Source organism: Oncorhynchus kisutch, linkage group LG6, assembly GCF_002021735.2.
Source record: "Oncorhynchus kisutch isolate 150728-3 linkage group LG6, Okis_V2, whole genome shotgun sequence".
Taxonomy (NCBI): domain Eukaryota; kingdom Metazoa; phylum Chordata; class Actinopteri; order Salmoniformes; family Salmonidae; genus Oncorhynchus; species Oncorhynchus kisutch.
Window position 1 is genome coordinate 28532046 of NC_034179.2, and position 21031 is coordinate 28553076.

General features: G+C 42.7%; 1 protein-coding gene across 1 annotated transcript in view; it reads right to left on the minus strand.

Annotated features, from left to right (window-relative positions):
* Positions 1–2354: 2354 nt before the first annotated feature.
* Positions 2355–21031, minus strand: part of LOC109892620 (nectin-3-like protein) — an 89306-nt gene continuing 70629 nt past the window's right edge. The window contains exons 6-8 of the mRNA XM_031826540.1: positions 16738–16882; positions 12254–12356; positions 2355–3911 (exon numbers count right to left, since the gene is read on the minus strand). Coding sequence (XP_031682400.1) covers positions 3744–3911; positions 12254–12356; positions 16738–16882 — 416 coding nt within the window. The 3' untranslated portion in view covers positions 2355–3743. The remainder of the gene's footprint in view (positions 3912–12253; positions 12357–16737; positions 16883–21031) is intronic.

Below are 21031 nucleotides of genomic sequence, written 5' to 3' on the forward strand. Positions count from 1 at the left end.
CCATCCTAACCGTGAAGCACGGGGGTGGCAGCATCATGTTGTGGGGGTGCTTTGCAATTTTCTAATAATTGCGCCAACAGTTGTTGGCTTCTCGCCAAGCTGCTTGCCTATTGTCCTGTAGCCCATCCCAGCCTTGTGCAGGTCTACAATTTTATCCCTGATGTCCTTACACAGCTGTCTGGTCTTGGCCATTGTGGAGAGGTTGGAGTCTGTTTGATTGAGTGTGTGGACAGGTGTCTTTTATACAGGTAACGAGTTGAAACAGGTGCAGTTAATACAGGTAATGAGTGGAGAACAGGAGGGCTTCTTAAAGAAAAACTAACAGGTCTGTGAGAGCCGGAATTCTTACTGGTTGGTAGGTGTTCAAATACTTATGTCATGCAATAAAATGCAAATTAATTACTTAAACATCATACAATGTGATTTTCTGGATTTTTGTTTTACATTCCGTCTCTCACAGTTGAAGTGTACCTATGATAAAAATTACAGACCTCTACATGCTTTGTAAGTAGGAAAACCTGCAAAATTGGCAGTGTATCAAATACTTGTTCTCCCCACTGTATCTGTCAATTGGACAGAGAGCTGGCTGCGCTCTTCACACAGGACTCCCTCAGGTGTCTCTGCAGGCATACGATTATTATAGATATATTTCTTGGCTCTACCTGCGTGCGAGACGTTCCTCATTCTCTATCTGGCCTGTACACCAGCACTAACAGGGGAGCACTATTCATTAAACTAACAGGGAGGATGTATGTCTGGAAGAGGCCAGTACGCAGGACAGCTACTGGCCAAAAGAAGAAATCCCTCTGTGAACATGTGAACAAACTGAAAATCCATTCATAAACTCATATTTCATTTCTAAAATGTCTTGTTTTCCTTTAAGACCAGTCTCATAAGTGAAACTTATGCCGTTCTACTCGTGCATCAGCAGGGCAGTTTGTTAGCTGATGGAAACTAAGCGAGGTTTGCCCAGGAATTGACACATTTGTATATTTTAATAGTTATTGCATTCCTGAGAGCTTATTCACCAGTGACAGGGAAACAAACAATGGCCTTATTGTGGGTTGGAGCTCAGCTAGAGCCCTGGTCCCTACCAGCCTGGCCAGGAGAGGAGAAGGAGAGGAGAACCAGCCTGGCCAGGAGAGGAGAAGGAGAGGAGAACCAGCCTGGCCAGGAGAGGAGAAGGAGAGGAGATCCAGCCTGGCCAGGAGAGGAGAAGGAGAGGAGAACCAGCCTGGCCAGGAGAGGAGAAGGAGAGGAGAACCAGCCTGGCCAGGAGAGGAGAAGGAGAGGAGAACCAGCCTGGCCAGGAGAGGAGAAGGAGAGGAGAACCAGCCTGGCCAGGAGAGGAGAATGAGAGGAGAACCAGCCTGGCCAGGAGAGGAGAAGGAGAGGAGAACCAGCCTGGCCAGGAGAGGAGAAGGAGAGGAGAACCAGCCTGGCCAGGAGAGGAGAAGGAGAGGAGAACCAGCCTGGCCAGGAGAGGAGAAGGAGAGGAGATCCAGCCTGGCCAGGAGAGGAGAAGGAGAGGAGAACCAGCCTGGCCAGGAGAGGAGAAGGAGAGGAGAACCAGCCTGGCCAGGAGAGGAGAAGGAGAGGAGAACCAGCCTGGCCAGGAGAGGAGAAGGAGAGGAGAACCAGCCTGGCCAGGAGAGGAGAAGGAGAGGAGAACCAGCCTGGCCAGGAGAGGAGAAGGAGAGGAGAACCAGCCTGGCCAGGAGAGGAGAAGGAGAGGAGAACCAGCCTGGCCAGGAGAGGAGAAGGAGAGGAGAACCAGCCTGGCCAGGAGAGGAGAAGGAGAGGAGAACCAGCCTGGCCAGGAGAGGAGAAGGAGAGGAGAACCAGCCTGGCCAGGAGAGGAGAAGGAGAGGAGAACCAGCCTGGCCAGGAGAGGAGAATGAGAGGAGAACCAGCCTGGCCAGGAGAGGAGAAGGAGAGGAGAACCAGCCTGGCCAGGAGAGGAGAAGGAGAGGAGAACCAGCCTGGCCAGGAGAGGAGAAGGAGAGGAGAACCAGCCTGGCCAGGAGAGGAGAAGGAGAGGAGAACCAGCCTGGCCAGGAGAGGAGAAGCACAGAGGTCTAGATCATCAGCACTCAGGGGCTGATACTCAGGTCTCAAGTCCTTAACAGAATCCTGTCTAGGGCTGATACTGCCCTTCCTATCATTTGACCATATATAAACAGACTACTTATATTGTATAAATATGATAGTAAAATGTTTTTTTTTTTAAATACCACTGTGTAATAAACATAATGTTTAATATATATAAAAAAAGAAAACACTGCATATATTTAACTAGTAACAATGGAAGAATTACAATTTTAAAAACGGATCATATATATAGTGGGGAAAAAATCCCCTTCAAATATTGACATGGCACAAGAAAATTTCAAAAACTATAAACTTGCAATGAAAAAAATATATATATGATTTTCTCACTGACGAAAGAACGATTCATGTTTAAATTTCATGTAAGGAAGTAAATATTTTATATGATTCAGTTGACTTCTCAAAACACTAGAACTACACCACATTTATCTTTTCTGAACATTTTAGTTCTGAACATTTGTATACAGCGAATTTACATTATATGTTACTATCTGATATAGCCTACTCAATTAAATACTTGATCCTGATGTAACACTGGTGCCTGGTCCTTCAGACCAGGATTTTCCAAACTCGGTACTGGGGCCCGCCTTGGGTGTACTTTTAGTTATTTTCCCCTTACACTATACAGCTGATTCAAATCATCAGAGCTTGATGACAAGTTGATTATCTAAATCACCTGTGTAGCGATAGGGCAGAAGACGAAACGTGCACCAGGACCGAGTTCAGGAAACCCTGCTTCAGACAATGTTGCCATCTTTGTTCTTATACCAGAAAGTTAGAATCCTACTAAATTGTCTGCGTGTTTACCAGAACCATTTTGAGATATGTCTGATATTTAATACCACAATTATATAAATAATGATTACATTTATTTTAGTAGTTTAGCAGACGCTCTTATCAAGTGACTTATAGTTAGTGCATTCATCTTAAGATAGCTACCACATATCTCAGTCATAGTCAGTACATTTTTCCTCAATAAAGTAGCTATCAGCAAAGTCAGTGCTATTATGGGGGAACAAGTCAAGTACTAGTGTTAGGGGGTGCTGTGGGATAATATAATATGTTTTAATTAGGTTTACATCTAATTCAAAAAGCATAACTGAACACAGGATTATCACATAATTACAATATCGCTACAGTGACATAGTAACTTATTTCATTCCTATACGTGTTAAATATTAGTATGGTGTTTTCATATTATTCCACTCCTATATATATATAGTACACAACAGAGATTAATGCGTTGTTTTTAATATCTATTTTGTTGTACTGTACCAAGTCGGTTTCCTCCCATTCCCCCTACTGTTATGCTCTGTTTATTAATGTGGTTGGGAACAGAAAGGGTGTGTGGTGGTTTATGGTAGAGGAGTGGAGGGGGTGTATGGATGTGTTCCTTCGAGAAACTCAGCAGTTTATGCTTCGGCCTCATTAGTCTTGTTTCTTACAGCTGATAACTGCTGCTCTCAAATTAATTTAAATGTGGAGTAGACACATGTGTGAAGGCTTGGTCAAATCATGAGCTGTTTCTTTGCCTGTGTTCTTCACATTGTAAAGGATGTCCTCTGTGAGCATACATGGCATTGGGTGGGGACGGTGTGAGTGACAGGTCCATAGAAGGGCTCAAGATGTGTCTGTCACACATAGTTTTCCCGGTGGTTGATGAAGATGCGGTCCGTCCCATGCTGGTGACACACCCATTCCTGATAAGACAGTGGCTGATGGGAGGGGCTTCGGGGTTCCTGGTGCGCGAGCCTGGTGGGTGTTCTCTCTGCCATCTCAAACCGTCGATCAGCCCTGCGAGCCTGCAACACACAACAAAGAGGACGGGATGACACTCCCAGTCGCTGTTGATATACAATAAACATATCATAATCCAGAAATTTAAAAAACTTTCAATTTCAATCCTAAATATATGCAGCTAAAAATAATTATCAAGATGTGTGAGTTGAAAAGGATGTTGTTTAGGTTGGCACTGAATCAGTAGAGACAGCTCACAAAGGAGAGATGCTAATTGGATGGAAAGGACTGTTCTCCCAGTAGTCCAAACAGACAGCAGCCATTGTTAGAAATACTAGACCCAAGCTCTACATACACAGATATTAATGTAATAACAGGGAGAAAAGAAACCTTACTAGTGTGTGGTTTCAATAGTATTCTTGGCTGTGTGTGCATCTGATAAATTACTCAAATGTATATATTCTTGTAGTGTTATTTTCAGACATAACTGTAAAATACTGTAGTATTTACTGTAGTGTTTTGCAGACATTATAGTAGTATATTGTAGTAATTACTCATCTTTTTTTTTTACCTGTGGGCTTGAGGAAACTTACTTGACAAATACTAAAAGAGCAAATTTTCCATAACCTGTAGGTAGGAAAGACTGGAGTCTGGATAGTTCAGAGCTACTGCTATTTTCTATAACATGTATGGAACACAATACAGCATATGGTCTATACATATGGTCTATTCTCAGTCATGGGTGGCACAAATTGGGATATGGGGGTTGCGAATGGGTGGGGTATATGAAAATTAAATAATGTAGTATTACTATAGTAAAAAGACTGTAGTGTTTTTGCCAACAATGTAGTGTTTTTGCAGACATTACCGTAGTATTTACAATGCTATTCTACAGTATACTACAACATTCTATGTAATCACTACACGATCGAGGGGGATACTTAAGCAATAAGGCATGATGGGGTGTGGTATTTGACCACTATACCACGGCTAACTGCTGTTCTTAAGCACAACGCAAAGCGGAGTGCCTGGATACAGGCATTATACCACAAACCCCCAAGGTGCCTTATTGCTATTATAAACTAGTTGCCAATGTAATTAGAGCAGTAAATACATATTTTGTCATACCCTTGGTATATGGTCTGATATACCACGGCTGTCAGCCAATCAAGAGAGAGACACTCAAGTGTTTTAGTACTATATCTCTTGACACAATGATGAAAATAATCATGGCCTCTAAACCTTCCAAGCTGCATACTGGACCCTATTCCAACTAAACTACTGAAAGAGCTACTTCCTGTGCTTGGCCCTCCTATGTTGAACATATTAAACGGCTCTCTATCCACCGGATGTGTACCAAACTCACTAAAAGTGGCAGTAATAAAGCCTCTCTTGAAAAAGACAAACCTTGACCCAGAAAATAGAAAAAACTATCAGCCTATATCGAATCTTCCATTCCTCTCAAAGATTTTAGAAAAGGCTGTTGCGCAGCAACTCACTGAAGACAAACAATGTATACGAAATGCTTCAGTCTGGTTTTAGACCCCATCATAGCACTGAGACTGCACTTGTGAAGGTGGTAAATTACCTTTTAATGGCATCAGACCGAGGCTCTGCATCTGTCCTCGTGCTCCTAGACCTTAGTGCTGATTTTAATACCATCAATCACCACATTCTTTTGGAGAGATTGGAAACCCAAATTGGTCTACACGGACAAGTTCTAGCCTGGTTTAGATCTTATCTGTCAAAAAGATATCAGTTTGTCTCTGTGAATGGTGTGTCCTCTGACAAATCACCTGTAAATTTCGGTGTTCCTCAAGGTTCTGTTTTCGGACCACTATTGTTTTCACTATATATTTTACCTCTTGGGGATGTCATTAGAAAACATAATGTTAACTTTCACTGCTATGCGGATGACACACAGCTGTACATTTCAATGAAACATGGTGAAGCCCCAAAATTGCCCTCACTAGAAGCCTGTGCTTCAGACATAACGAAGTGGATGGCTGCAAACTTTCTACTTTTAAACTCGGACAAAACAGAGATTCTTGTTCTAGGTCTCAAGAAACAAAGAGATCTTCTGTTGAATCTGACAATCAATCTTAATGGTTGTACAGTCCTCTCAAATAAAATTGTGAAGGACCTTGGCGTTACTCTTGAACCTGACCTCACTTTTGACGAACATATCAACTGTTTCAAGGACAGCTTTTTTCCATCTACAGAACATTGCAAAAATCTGAAACTTTCTGTCCAAAAATGATGCAGAAAAATTAATCCATGCTTTTGTTACTTCTAGGTTAGACTACTACAATGCTCTACTTTCCGGCTTCCCGGATAAAGCACTAAATAAACTTCAGTTAATGCTAAATACGGCTGCTAGAATCCTGACTAGAACCCAAAATTGTATCATATTACTCCAGTGCTAGCCTCCCTACACTGGCTTCCTGTCAAGGCAAGGGCTGATTTCAAGGTTTTACTGCTAACCTACAAAGCATTACATGGGCTTGCTCCTACATATCTCTCTGATTTGGTCCTGCTGTACATACCTACACGTACGCTACGGTCACAATTTAAGCAGGCCTCCGAATTGTCCCTAGAATTTCTAAGAAAACAGCTGGAGGCAGGGCTTTCTCCTATAGAGCTCCATTTTTATGAAATGGTCTGCCTACCCATGTGAGAGACGCAAACTCGGTCTCAACCTTTAAGTCTTTACTGAAGACTCATCTCTTCAGTGGGTCATATGATTGAGTGTAGTCTGGCCCAGGAGTGTGAAGGCGAACGGAAAGGCTCTGGAGCAACGAACCGCCCTTGCTGTCTCTGCCTGGCCAGTTCCCCTCTTTCCACTGGGATTCTCTGCCTCTAACCCTATTACAGGGGCTGAGTCTCTGGCTTACTGGTGGTCTTTCATGCCGTCCCTAGGAGGGGTGCGTCACTTGAGTCACTGATGTGATCTTCCTGTCTGGGTTGGCGCCCCCCCCTTGGGTTGTGCCGTGGCTGAGATCTTTGTGGTCTATACTCGGCCTTGTCTCAGGATGGTAAGTTAGTGGTTGAAGATATCCCTCTAGTGGTGTGGGGGCTATGCTTTGACAAAGTGGGTGGGGTTAATCCTTCCTGTTTGACCCTGTCCGGGGGTATCATCGGATGGGGCCACAGTGTCTCCTGACCCCTCCTGTCTCAGCCTCCAGTATTTATGCTGCAGTAGTTTATGTGTCGTGGGGGTTAGGGTCAGTTTGTTATATCTAGAGTACTTCTCATGTCTTATCCGGTGTCCAGTGTGAATTTAAGTATGCTCTCTCTAATTCTCTCTTTCTCTCTTTCTTTCTCTCTCTCGGAGGACATGAGCCGTAGGACCATGCCTCAGGACTACCTAGCATGAATACTCCTTGCTGTCCCCAGTCCACTTGGCTGTGCTGCTGCTCCAGTTTCAACTGTTCTGCCTGCAGCTATGGAATCCTGACCTGTTCACCGGACGTGCTACCTGTCCCAGACCTATTATTTGACCATGCTGGTCATTTAACCATGCTTCAACCGTTCGCTGCCTGCACCCGCACGCCTGACCAGCATCACCACCCTGGATGGTTCCGACCTTGAATATGTGGACATCTATAAGTACCTAGGTGTCTGGCTAGACTGTAAACTCTCCTTCCAGACTCATATCAAACATCTCCAATCAAAAATCAAATCAAGAGTCGGCTTTCTATTCCGCAACAAAGCCTCCTTCACTCACGCCGCCAAACTCACCCTAGTAAAACTGACTATCCTACCGATCCTCGACTATGTCATCTACAAAATTGCTTCCAACACTCTACTCAGCAAACTGGATGCATTTTATCACAGTGCCATCCATTTTGTCACTAAAGCACCTTATACCACCCACCACTGCGACTTGTATGCTCTAGTCGGCTGGCCCTCGCTACATATTCGTCGCCAGACCCACTGGCTCCAGGTCATCTACAAGTCCATGCTAGGTAAAGCTCCGCCTCATCTCAGTTCACTGGTCACGATGGCAACACCCATCCGTAGCACGCGCTCCAGCAGGTGTATCTCACTGATCATCCCTAAAGCCAACACCTCATTTGGCCGCCTTTCGTTCCAGTTCTCTGCTGCCTGTGACTGGAACAAATTGCAAAAATCGCTGAAGTTGGAGACTTTTATCTCCCTCACCAACTTCAAACATCTGCTATCTGAGCAGCTAACCGATCGCTGCAGCTGTACATAGTCTATCGGTAAATAGCCCACCCATTTTTACCTACCTCATCCCCATACTGTTTTTATTTATTTACTTTTCTGCTATTTTGCACACCAATATCTCTACCTGTACATGACCATCTGATCATTTATCACTCCAGTGTTAATCTGCAAAATTATAATTATTCGCCTACCTCCTCATGCCTTTTGCACACAATGTATATAGACTCCCCTTTTTTTTCTACTGTGTTATTGACTTGTTAATCGTTTACTCCATGTGTAACTCTGTGTTGTCTGTTCACACTGCTATGCTTTATCTTGGCCAGGTCGCAGTTGCAAATGAGAACTTGTTCTCAACTAGCCTACCTGGTTAAATAAAGGTTAAATAAATTTTTATAAAAAAATAAATAATTATGAACATTTGAACATCTTGGCCATGTTCTGTTATAATCTCCACCCGGCACAGCCAGAAGAGGACTGGCCACCCCTCATAGTCTGGTTCCTCTCTAGGTTTCTTCCTAGGTTTTGGCCTTTCTAGGGAGTTTTTCCTAGCCAACCTGCTTCAACACCTGCATTGCTTGCTGTTTGGGGTTTTAGGCTGGGTTTCTGTACAGCACTTTGAGATATCAGCTGATGTACGAAGGGCTATATAAATACATTTGATTTGAATTGATCAACATTCAGGACTCGAACCACCCAGTTTATCCCATGGCATTGTTGAATACTCCTTTCTGATTGACTTGAAGGGAATTCTAGTGTGTGCATTATTTCCCAATAACACACAGTATATTTGCATGGTATAATTCAATGGCTATAGATCATTTTTACAAGTTTTGTTTGACCTGCTTTTGTAAGCAAAAGTCGAATTGAAAACAGTATTGGTATTGTTGAATTCGGTTTTCATAATAGCAAGCTAGGATTGATGGTTTAGTAGACTAAACTAGCAAGTATGTTTGTTTGGTTACCATGGCAACTGCTGTTGCTATCTAGTAAACTTGCTAGCTACTTCAGTGGGTGTTGAACACATTTCAACGCTTGCACATCTTGGAACACACCTCCCACGTTGTTCATTATTTTCCATAGAATACATAGCCCATCGTTGATCATTCTTTACGAGTAGTATAGCTAGTATTCTACAGTATACTACAAAATGATATAGTTCTTTAAGTACTAATTACACATGATCAAGGGATACTACAGTGTATAGTATAGTACTCTCCAGTATACTACATTTCACTACAGAATTCTAAGTACTATAATATTCTGTAGTAAACTGTAGTATTTTTTTCATGTGGGATGTTAGGAGCAGTGTGGTGTAGTACAACAACCCTAACCTAACCCTAGCTTAATGTCTACATCACTGTTCAACCTTAACCCTTAACCACAACCCTAACCCCAGATGTAGCCCTAACCCTAGCACCACCTGCAACCCTACACATAATAAAGTGTATAGTTTTAATGTCACGGGCACAAGTACAGTGAAATGCCTTTCTTGCAAGTTCCAAACCCAACAATGCAGTAATCAATATGGTACTAAAAATAACATAAGAGCAAAAACACACAAGAAATAAAAATTAAGTAACAAGCTATTTACAGGGTCAGTTCCAATACCATAATTTACAATGTGCAGGAATATTGGAGTGATAGAGATAAATACTGCATGTATTGGGTAAGGTGACTACGCATATCAGGATATATGATAAACAGAGAAGCAGTAGCATAAATTATGATTGTATGTGAGCATGTGTGTATGTGTGTACAGTCAGTATAAATGTGTGTGCATGTTATGTGTGTTGTCGTGTCTTTACTATCATTAACTGAAGACTGATAGTTTTTATCAAAGATTCTCTGTAATTAGTTATTATGCGATTAGACTGATTAATCATGTAACCGTAATTACTAGGAAGTCGGGGCACCAAGGAAAAATATTCAGATTACAAAGTTATCATTTCCTAAAATAACTTTTCAGATATTTTATCTGATCAATTAGTCTTCGAATTAATGAATTATTTACTTTACCTCACGTTAGTCTCATTCCAAACATGGTAAATTGTTGGTTATCTGCACGAACCCAGTCTTCACTATGAGTCATCCATACATCAATTGTCTTAAATCATTTATTTATTACTAAGTAATTCACAGAAATGCATAAACAAACAAACAAACAACGTAAATGAGGTTAAATGAAATGATAGGAGAATATGCCCTAGTGGGCTAAACCGGCATGGTGGCTTGTTAGACAAAAGCCGAAGTGGGGCTCGACTAAGAAGTCACTACAGAGTGATACTTATAACAATTTAAATGCTAATCCTTTGCACATGAATGCTCACTCATTCGGGAACAATTGCAATCAATATATATATTTACGCTCAGTGTGTCGTCTTGATCGCTGGTGAAAAGTTTATTTTGTAGAATTGTCCGTCTCTCTCCCTTTGTGGTTAGAGGGGATAGTTCAGAGTGACATTCATTCATTTGTTATAGAATGGGTGTTTCGGCAGTTGTCTTTCTTCGCGTTCAATGATACCGAATTCCTAGCTGCAGACTAGTAATTAATATCAAAGACTTGTTCTTATTCTGTCGGTATCGACAGTCTAAGAGTTTAACCACGTGGTATGGTTAAAAGATTCAGCAATGGTCTACAACCTTTGTACTCCGGTAATTGAGAGAAACATGGTCTGCAACCTTTAGCCATCTTGTAATTGAGGTAAGCTCGGTCTGCTGATCGAAAACCCGAGTGGGGGTTTTATTCGGAAGGGCCGAAAAAGGGCTGTCCCAGGAGGCCTGACCCTAACTGGTCTCAGTGGCGGTCCTCTGATTTAGTTCAAATCAAAAGGGAATTGTATTTTTCTTAATTAAACAGTCCAAAATCATATTACACAATTTTACAAACAGTATCATACTCACTCATTCATCTTATACAACAATTAGATGTAAACCTCATATCTGAGGCTATTATATAAACAGCGTTATGGTAATGTGGCCACACCGTCTCCCATGAGCTTCCCCAAGTTGTGACAAACGGACCAGTTCGTAGTTGGATTCTTCACCGATTGAAATTTGTTCATACCTCAAGTTCTGTGAGGTGGAAGGATTTCCTTTGTTCTCCATGAAAATCTACTCTCTCTATACTGTGTGGCCATGTGGCAGGGTCTTCTCAGGAATTTACGACTTTTCTGACCACAGCAACCTAGTTGAAGGAGGCAAAGGGGGAGGCAGGGAGAGGGGGATGGGGCTTGCTATACCCAAAGAGGCCAACGTCATGACAGTGTGTTGGAGTGTCAGTGTGTGTGAGTGTGTAGAGTCCTGTGAGTATGCAGAGACAGTGCAAAAAAAATAAAAAATACAAGGGTCAACTCACATAGTCTGTGTAGCCATTATTTTAGCTATTTGGCAGTCTTATGGTTTGGGGATAGAAACTGTTCAGAAGCCTGTTGGTGTCAGATTTGATGCACCGGTACTGCTTGTCACGCAGAAGCAGAGAAAACAGTCTATGGCTTGGGTGGCTGGAGTATTTAACAATTGTACGGGCCTTCCTTTCACACCGCCTGATATAGAAGTCCTTGATGGTAGGGAGCATGACCCCAGTGATGTACTGGGCTGTCTGCACCACCCTCTGTAGTGCCATGCAATTGAGGGCGTTGCAGTTGTCATTCCAAGCAGTGATGCAGCCAGTCAAGTTGCTCTTAATGGTGCAGCTGCATAACTTTTTAAGAATTTGAGGGCCCATACCAAACCTTTACCACTTCCTGAAAGGGAAGATGAGCTGTCGCGCCTTCTACACAACTGTGTGCGTGTGAGTGGACCAATTTAAGTCCTTATTGATTTAGACCCTGAGGAACATGAAGCTCTCGACCCTCTGCACTCCGTTTCCTGTAGTCCACGATCAGCTCCTTGGTCTTACTGACGTTGAGGGAGAGGTTGTTGTCTCGGCACCACACTGCCAGGCCAGTGTGGAGGTTGTTGCCAGTGATCAGGCCTAATACCTTTCGTCAGCAATATTGATGATGGTTGGAGTCGTGTTTGGCCACTCAGTTGTGGGTGAAGAGGGAGTACAGGGGGGGATTAAGTACACACCCCTGTGGGGCCCCTGTGTTGAGGGTCAGCGTGGTGGAGGTGATGTTGCCTACCCTCACCACCTGGGGTTGGCCCTTCAGGAAATCCAGGATCTAGTTGCAGAGGGCGGTGTTCAATAATAGCAGTGTAGCAGTGCAGTGTTTACCTGTGACAGGGAGGCCACCTGTGGTGCATGGACAGCCAGAGGGATGGCTGGGGGTCTCTCTGTGTATGGAGGAGGTGGCTTGTGTGTTGGAGGTAGATCAATCCTGCAGGGAGACAGGAGAAAATAAAAAACATTTGATGTCATTCTTAAAATGTAAGCAGACAGTGACTAAAACTCACACCGTAAGACATATTATTGTGAGATGGCAAACCAGGTAATTGCAAAGTGGTTGGACCAGATTAATTAAATTGTTAGGAACGGTTTCCACTGTGAATTAAATAAATTGCAGACTAGAATTGACAGGTGCTAAATAGAATCATTAGGTTAACATTCATCCCTAATCAAGGCTCACCTCACGCTTGGCTTACCAATCAACCTAATCTCCTCCCACATCCTTCAAACCCCACTCAAGTTCCCCTCAACATCAATCCCCCTCCACCAGCAAAACACTGACCAACCCCCCTCCAATGGATCCTATTCTAAACACTAGTCGTAAAAACCATCCTCCTACTTCGCCTCACACAACCATCACAGCATCTTCACTCCACTACACTGTCAGCTCTTTCCTCTTCACTTTACTCCTGTTTTGGAAAGATGTAGTATCATCTCTCTTGCTCTAACTCCAAATTGTTGTCCTTCACCCAGGTCATACAAACAGGGACATGTAATGTTAGGCTGTGGATGTACTTCCTATTATTGTAGTGATGACCCTCACACTCCAGAGAATTGGAAATCAGCTTGAGTTCATAGTTAATTTTTGCAACCTTCCCCCACTGATCGAAAACATATACACTTGGACCTGTGGTCATTTATTACCTCTCGTCATAATCATTGATTTCTAAAAAGATTGATCACCCTAAAGTGCATCCCTTATAACTGCCTTACTCCTAGGACTCCAGCTCCTTCTCTCCTACTTGGATGACACCTGGAGAGAAGACATGGTTGATGTATAGTTAATGAACTTGCGTGTGTTTCCCACAGTAGCCTGTGTGACAGTAGACTGCACCGGATCCATTAGGAGAAGACCTGGGCTTTAATGTGCGTGTGATGACAGAGAGGGATGAGGCCTGGAACCACTCAGCCGGGCCCACAGGGTCAATAGGGACGCCCTCAGGGGGACACAGCCGGGGTTACACTCAGGACGACCGCCTTTTTTTTGGCATCAGACACACACCAAGAAGGCCCAGAGTAGAGTAGACACATCCGTCTGGACCTCTGTGTGTGTGTGTGTGTGTGTGTGTGTGTGTGTGTGTGTGTGTGTGTGTGTGTGTGTGTGTGTGTGTGTGTGTGTGTGTGTGCGTTTGTGTGTGCGTTTGTGTGGTGTGTTTGAGTAGTCGAGTAATGTGGCACACACACACGCATGCAGGGACAGAAAGTATTTTTTTCCATTCGCACACAGCTGTTCAATACTGGGTTTCAGATCAGGGTCATGTTTCTTTTGGCCAGACTGGATGTATTAGAGTCTTCTCCAACAGTCAGACTGAGAATCTGCTCTCACACACACCAGCTCCAAGGCCGTGGGGACAAACGGCTGTAGAATCCAAATGTGAAACTCCAGTGAAAGAGCCATCAGACTACTATCATAATGGTTAAATAACACCTTGGATCAATGGCGAAACTAGTGAAACAATCTAGGCTTATTATCACCATTATTATCAGGATTAAACTAGTGCTCTTAATCAGAAAATGCTAGAATATAAGGATAGGGTTTGGGTGAGTAAGAGTCAAGCATACATTCAGTTGAAGTCGGAAGTTTACATACACTTAGGTTAGAGTCATTAAAACTCGTTTTTCAACCTCTCCAAAAATGTCTTGTTAACAAACTATAGTTTTGGCAAGTCGGTTAGGACATCTACTTTGTGCATGACACAAGTCATTTTTCCAACAATTGTTTACAGACAGATGATTTCACTTATAATTCACTGTATCACAATTCCAGTGGGTCAGAAGTTTGCATAAACTAAGTTGACTGTGCCTTTAAACAGCTTGCAAAATTCCAGAAAATTATGTCATGGCTTTAGAAGCTTATGATAGGCTAATTGACATCATTTGAGTTAATTGGAGGTGTACCTGTGGATTTATTTCAAGGCCTACCTTCAAACTCAGTGGGAAAATGGTAAAATCAAAAGAAATCAACGAAGACCTCAGAAAAAGAATTGTAGACCTCCACAGGTCTGGTTCATCCTTGGAAGCAATTTCCAAACGCCTGAAGGTACCACGTTCATCTGTACAAACAATAGTACCCAAGTATAAACACCATGGGACTATGCAGCCATCATACCGCTCAGGAAGGAGACGCTTTCTGGCGTCTAGAGATGAACGTACTTTGTTGCGAATGTCGAAAATCAATCCCAGAACAACACCAATGGACATTGTGAAGATGCTGGAGGAACAGGTACAAAAGTATCTATATCCACAGTACAACGAGTCCTATATCGACATAACCTGAAAGGCCGCTCAGCAAGGAAGAAGCCACTGCTCCAAAACCGCCATAAAAAAGCCAGACTACGGTTTGCAACTGCACATAGGAGCAAAGATCGTACTTTTTGGAGAAATGTCCTCTGGTCTGATGAAACAAAAATAGAACTGTTTGGCCATAATGACCATCGTTATGTTTGGAGGAAAAAGGTGGAGGCTTGCAAGCCGAAGAACACTATCCCAACAGTGAAGCACGGGGGTGGCAGCATCATGTTGTGGGGGTGCTTCTCTGCAGGAGGGACTGGTGCACTTCACAAAATAGATGGCATCATGAGGTAGGAAAAGTATGTGGATATATTGAAGCAACATCTCAAGACATCAGTCAGGAATTTAAAGCTTGGTCGCAACTTATTGTGTGAAGCTTGTGGAAGACTACCCAAAATGTTTGACCCAAGTTAAGCAATTTAAAGGCAATGCTACCAAATACTAATTGAGTTTATGTAAACTGCTGACCCACTGGGAATGTGATGAAATAAATAAAAGCTGAAATAAATAATTCTATTATCTATTATTCTGACATTTCACATTCTTAAATAAAGTGGTGATCCTAACTGACCTAAGACAGGGAATGTTTCCTAGGATTAAATGTCAGGAATTGTGAAAAACAGAGTTTAAATGTGTATAAGGTGTATGTGCTAAAATGTATGTAAACTTCCAACTTCAACTGTATAATCAAACACACACACACACACACACACACACACACACACACACACACACACACACACACACACACACACACACACACACACACACACACACACACACACACACACACACACACACACACACACACACACACACACAGAAAGATCCAAACAACCCCACCTCCTGCAAGCTGAGAGGGTCTCCATAGGCTTTATCCTAAACTGCTACCAAGACAGATGAATGAGAGCCTTTTAGCAGGACTGCCTACAGCCCAACAACTCCCATTCTCTCTATTGTAATGTACATTAATGTACTGTATTGTACATTCATGTATTAATTAATGTACATTATTCTGTATTGTAGTTGAACCCTCCCCTGCATGCAGTGTTTAACAGTGTGCAATGTACGTTAATAAAGGCTGTAGAACCACAGACTGATTGTTCCCACATTAGACACATCCTCCTCAGCTCACTGTGTTTATCTCTGTCTCCCTCATGAAGAACATCATCTGGGAGTGATGCTCTGCTAGGATCCGCCCACTTCTATGGAACGGGAGCGGCTGATTGGCCAGCTCGTCCCGGGTGTCAGAAACTGAATCTGTGAATGGACGGTGAGGAAATGCAGACAGACAGGGGAGGTGTGGGATTGAGGAGGCCTTTCATGAACAAAAGGGAAACAGAGATTATGTAATCCCTGTTGGGATAGAGATGCCGGGTGGATCTCCATATCTATGCTGTAATAGGAGGATAAACCAATGAGAAAAACATGCTATTGTTTTGCTTCACATCCTGTATTGGGAAATGTGTGTATTTGTGTGTGTCTGACATAAAACCTCATCCTAAAAGGAGGACAGGAGGACACACAGATATTATACCAGCCACTTCTTTTGTGGCTTCCAAATCACTAGAATAAATGTAATCACTAGAATCCACCTACACACACATGGTCAGATGCCAGTCACAGACCTCTTGGGCAGGGAGTGACCCAACTCTCATGTACTGTAAATAACTGAATCTAAAAGTTCCTTCCTTCTCCTTGCCTCAACGTTAACATGAGCGCAGGTCTAGCAATAGAAACTTACTCAGCTAAACAAGACAAGGAACTCCTGCCAAGACTACAATTACCTGTCACACCTCAACTTTATACCACCACCTCTTTACTTCCCTGCACCAGACTCCATTTTATGGTACACTGCAGTGGAATGACACAAAACGCAGTATGTGTAGGAAATCCCTTTGGATTTGAGTTAGACTGTATGCTGATATGATACAGTCACAAAACATATCAGTTGATGATATAACTCATGGCTTAATTGATTAGCTACTGCCGTAGAATACGGTGACATCACTTTAACTCACACTTTGTCTGTGTACGCTGGGGGCGAGGTCTTCCGTGCGGTGAGGATGATGATGGTGAAGACGGCAATGAGGAAGAGGGCGAGGACCGCCCCCATCACTGCCCCCGCCACGGCAATGGAGTTGTACCTCTGTTCCTGAGACTGGTCTGGAAAAGAACACAGACGGATGATATGAAACAGCACAGACACAACACCACGTAATAGAGTGTGGATATCATGCAGAAATAAGTGAGAATATACAAATCCAGGAACATTCTAAGAGTGTAACTGTTAGTTTAAGAGGCTTTGTGTGATGTTTTTTGTGTGATGTGTGTGAGAGCGAGAGAGTTTGTTGTGTGCTGCAGGCAGGTTACTTGCTCTGTCTCCCAGCAGTACTAACTACAGTAACAGTGTAATTAGGGGCTCCGTGCTGCTCCTGCTGAAGGCTCTCCCCTGCAGGTCTCCAATGCTTAACTTGGCCTCATTCACATTTCACCTCAACCTCCATCTTTCTCTATCAGTCTTTTTCCCTGATCCTGTGAATGTAAGGTGGCTTGGCAACCTCTCTCTGTTAACTCTGTTAGATTACATGCTCGTTATCCATGTTGGGGGTCCAGAGAGGGGGATTAGCAATAATTATGATTAATTAAGATGAATTAAATTCACAGAACCATGGCCTGTGGCCAGTGAGGTGGGGAGGACACTTATACAACCTAGTGGCATACACACAACTTTTATGGGGCCCGGTTGAACATAACAGTGTGGTTGCTTATTAGTTAGTGGCATGAAAGAGGGCTGATAGGGAGAGAGAGAGATCCTATGAGCTGAGTGGGGTGGTGATGTCGGAGACAGGCGTGAGGTCTGTAGGTGAGAGGAGAGTGTTGCGTGGTGTGTGGATGTCCATGTTTAACTTTTCCATGACCAACACCTTTAAGAGGATCAGATCGTAAAAGAGACAAGAACCGCCAAGGTTATAAAAGTCCATCCTGGCAATGCATTCCAAAACTACAAACTGACCCAGGCAGAGGGTTAAACCTCTCAGGGTTTCAATGTTTCACTCAATCTCCTAATCCACTGGTTTCAGAAGAGTGCTAAATGCTGACAGAGAGCCAATCCCAATCCCCCTGAAAGGCCAGAAGGAAGCAGAAGTTTACGACCGAATCCCGCTCCTAACCCAGTTTAGGTCAGGGCGACCCTCAGAGGTGACTGAACACACCTCACTGACCTATAGAGGTCAAACTGAGGTTGGGAGGGGTCAGAGGATGCCCCCTGAGATAGTCACCCACCCTAAAATCACCACAAGTAAGGTCAAGGGTCACATGGTTACTGGGACAACAGCTAGCCATGAGGGAGCAGATGCTCATGTAGAGGGCGGGTCAGATGGAACGAGGAGGTGGGACAGGAAGAGTGTGGGTGGTCGTGGTCTGTCACCCTCTCAAGCATCTCTCCCTATCAGACACCAGCTAGCAGCACAGTGGGACACAGTCCTGGTGGTCCCCACTACTCTGTTTGTTACAGTCGAGCTCAGTCTTTATTTAAGAACTAACTGATTAATAAATTAAATATTTTCACATTCATTTAGAATGTGCCCTACCCTGCTGTCTGCACTGCGGGTTGTCGAATCTGGTTCGTAAAGTATCACTAGAATCTCTTCATATCTGCTGAAGGTGATAGATAAGACAAATCATTGAATATATGTGTTAATTGGGGGTTTCAATGCAATTCAAGCATAACAGACTGAAACTCATTACTGTTGGAGAGCTAGTGTTAAATTAACATTCCGGTCAGTACTATAGTATTAGGCCAAGGTGAATGAGACCTTGAACAACTTTCATAGACTAACTACTGAAAGAAGAGCAGATCTATAACATTGCATGCTGAGAGCCAGGAAGCAAGTTCAGGGATTGAGTGTATTAATAAATAAACACAACATAATACAAAATAAGAAACACGTACAACGCACAGACATGAAACAGAAACAATGACGCCTGGGGAAGGAACCAAAGGGAGTGACATATATAAGGCAGGTAATCAAGGAGGTGATGGAGTCCAGGTGAGTGTCATAATGCGTGTAACGATGGTGACAGGTGTGTGCCATAACGAGCAGCCTGGTGACCTAGAGGCCGGAGAGGGAGCACACATGACAAGATAAAAAAGAATAAGAAATTCTGGAAAAGCTGTGTCCTGATGACATACAGTGCCTTCAGAAAGTATTCACACCCCTTGACTTTTTCTGCATTTAGTTGGGTTACAGCTAGAATTTCAAATGGATTAAATTTAGATTTTATTTGTCACTGGCTTACACACAATACCCCATAAGTGGAATTATACTTTTAGAATTTTTGACAAATTAATAAAAACGAAAAGCTGAAATGTCTTTAGTCAATAAGTAAGTATTCAACCCCTTTGTTATGACAAGCCTACATAAGTTCAGAAGTATACATGTGCTTAACAAGTCACATACTGTAATAAGTTGCATAAACTCTGTGTGCAATAATAGTGGTTAGCATGATTTTTGAATGACTATCTCATCTCTGTACCCCACACATACAATTATCTCTAAGGTCCCTCAGTCGAACAGTGAATTTCAAACACAGATTCAACCACATAGACCAGGGAGTTCTTCCAACGCCTCACAAAGAAGGGCACCTATTGAAGACATTGAATATCCCTTTGAGCATGGTGAAGTTATAAATTGCACTTTGGATGGTGTATCAGTACACCCAGTCACTACAAAGACAAAGGCGTCCTTCCTAACTCAGCTGCTGGAGAGGAAGGAAACTGGTCAGGGATTTCACCATGAGACCAAAAGTTACTTTAAAACAGTTACAGAGTTGAATGGCTGTGACAGGAGAAAACTGAGGGTGGATCAACAACATTGTAGTTACTCCACAATACTAACCTAATTGACAGAGTGAAAAGAAGGAAGACTGCACAGAATACAAATATTCCTGTTTGCAATAAGGCACTAAAGTAAAACTGCAACAAATGTGGCAAAGTAATTAACTTCATGTTCTGAATACAAAGCGTTATGTTTGTGGCAAATCCAGCACAATACATCACTGAGTACCAGTCTTCATGTTTTCAAGCATGGTGGTGGTTACATCATGTTATGGGTATGCTTGTTATCGGAAAGGACAAGGGAGTTTTTTCGGGATAAAAATAAACAGAATAGAGCTAAGCACAGGTAAAATCCTATAGGAAAACCTGGTCCAGTCTCCTTTCCAACAGACACTGGGAGACAAATTCACCTTTCAGCAGGACAATAACCTAAAACACAAGGCCAAATATACACTGGAATTAGTTACCAAGGTGGTTTTGACTTAAATTGTCTTGAAAATCTACGGCAAGACTTGAAAATGACTGTTTAGCAATGATCAACAGCCAACTTGACAGAACTTGAAGAACGGTAAAAATAATTACGTGCAAATATTGTACAATCCAGGTGTGCATAGATATTAAGGACAGATCGAAATTGACTGGGGGGAGTGGTGGTCCAAAATAGGAGTGGTGGTCCAAACTTTTTTTGCTTTGGGGAGGGTTGTGTGTTTGTTTTGGGGGGCACAAGGCTCTGCCCCCCCCAAGACAACTGCCCCCTGGTTTACATGTGCTCTTCTGCTCTTATTTACCCTATAAAAAATGTCTTGACTTACTTTTGATACTAGCCTATTAAAGTTAAGAAACGTTTCTGAAAGTTTGGTATGGTGTGGCTATTATTAAGCTTTAGCTATCGCAGGCCTATGAAATGAAGGCAGTGCGCCCCGGCGTTCCAACTGATTCCGACAGTTGAAGTAGAGGTGAAGACTGTTTCAGGTCTACCAGAGTTGAATAATTTTTTACTTTTACACCTTTTTTTCTCCTCAATTTCATAGTATCCAATTGGTAGTTAGAGTCTTGTCTCATCGCTGCAACTCAAATCAAAATCAAATCAAATCCAATTTTATTTGTCACATACACATGGTTAGCAGATGTTAATGCGAGTGTAGCGAAATGCTTGTGCTTCTAGTTCCGACAATGCAGTAATAACCAATGAGTAATCTAGCTAACAATTCCAAAACTACTACCTTATACACACAAGTGTAAAGGGATAAAGAATATGTACATAAAGATATATGAATGAGTGATGGTACAGAGCGGCATAGGCAAGATGCAGTAGATGGTATCGAGTACAGTATATACGTATACATATGAGATAAATAATGTAGGGTATGTAAACATTATATTAAGTAGCATTGTTTAAAGTGGCTAGTGATATATTTGACATCAATTCCCATCAATTCCCATTATTAAAGTGGCTGGAGTTGAGTCAGTGTGTT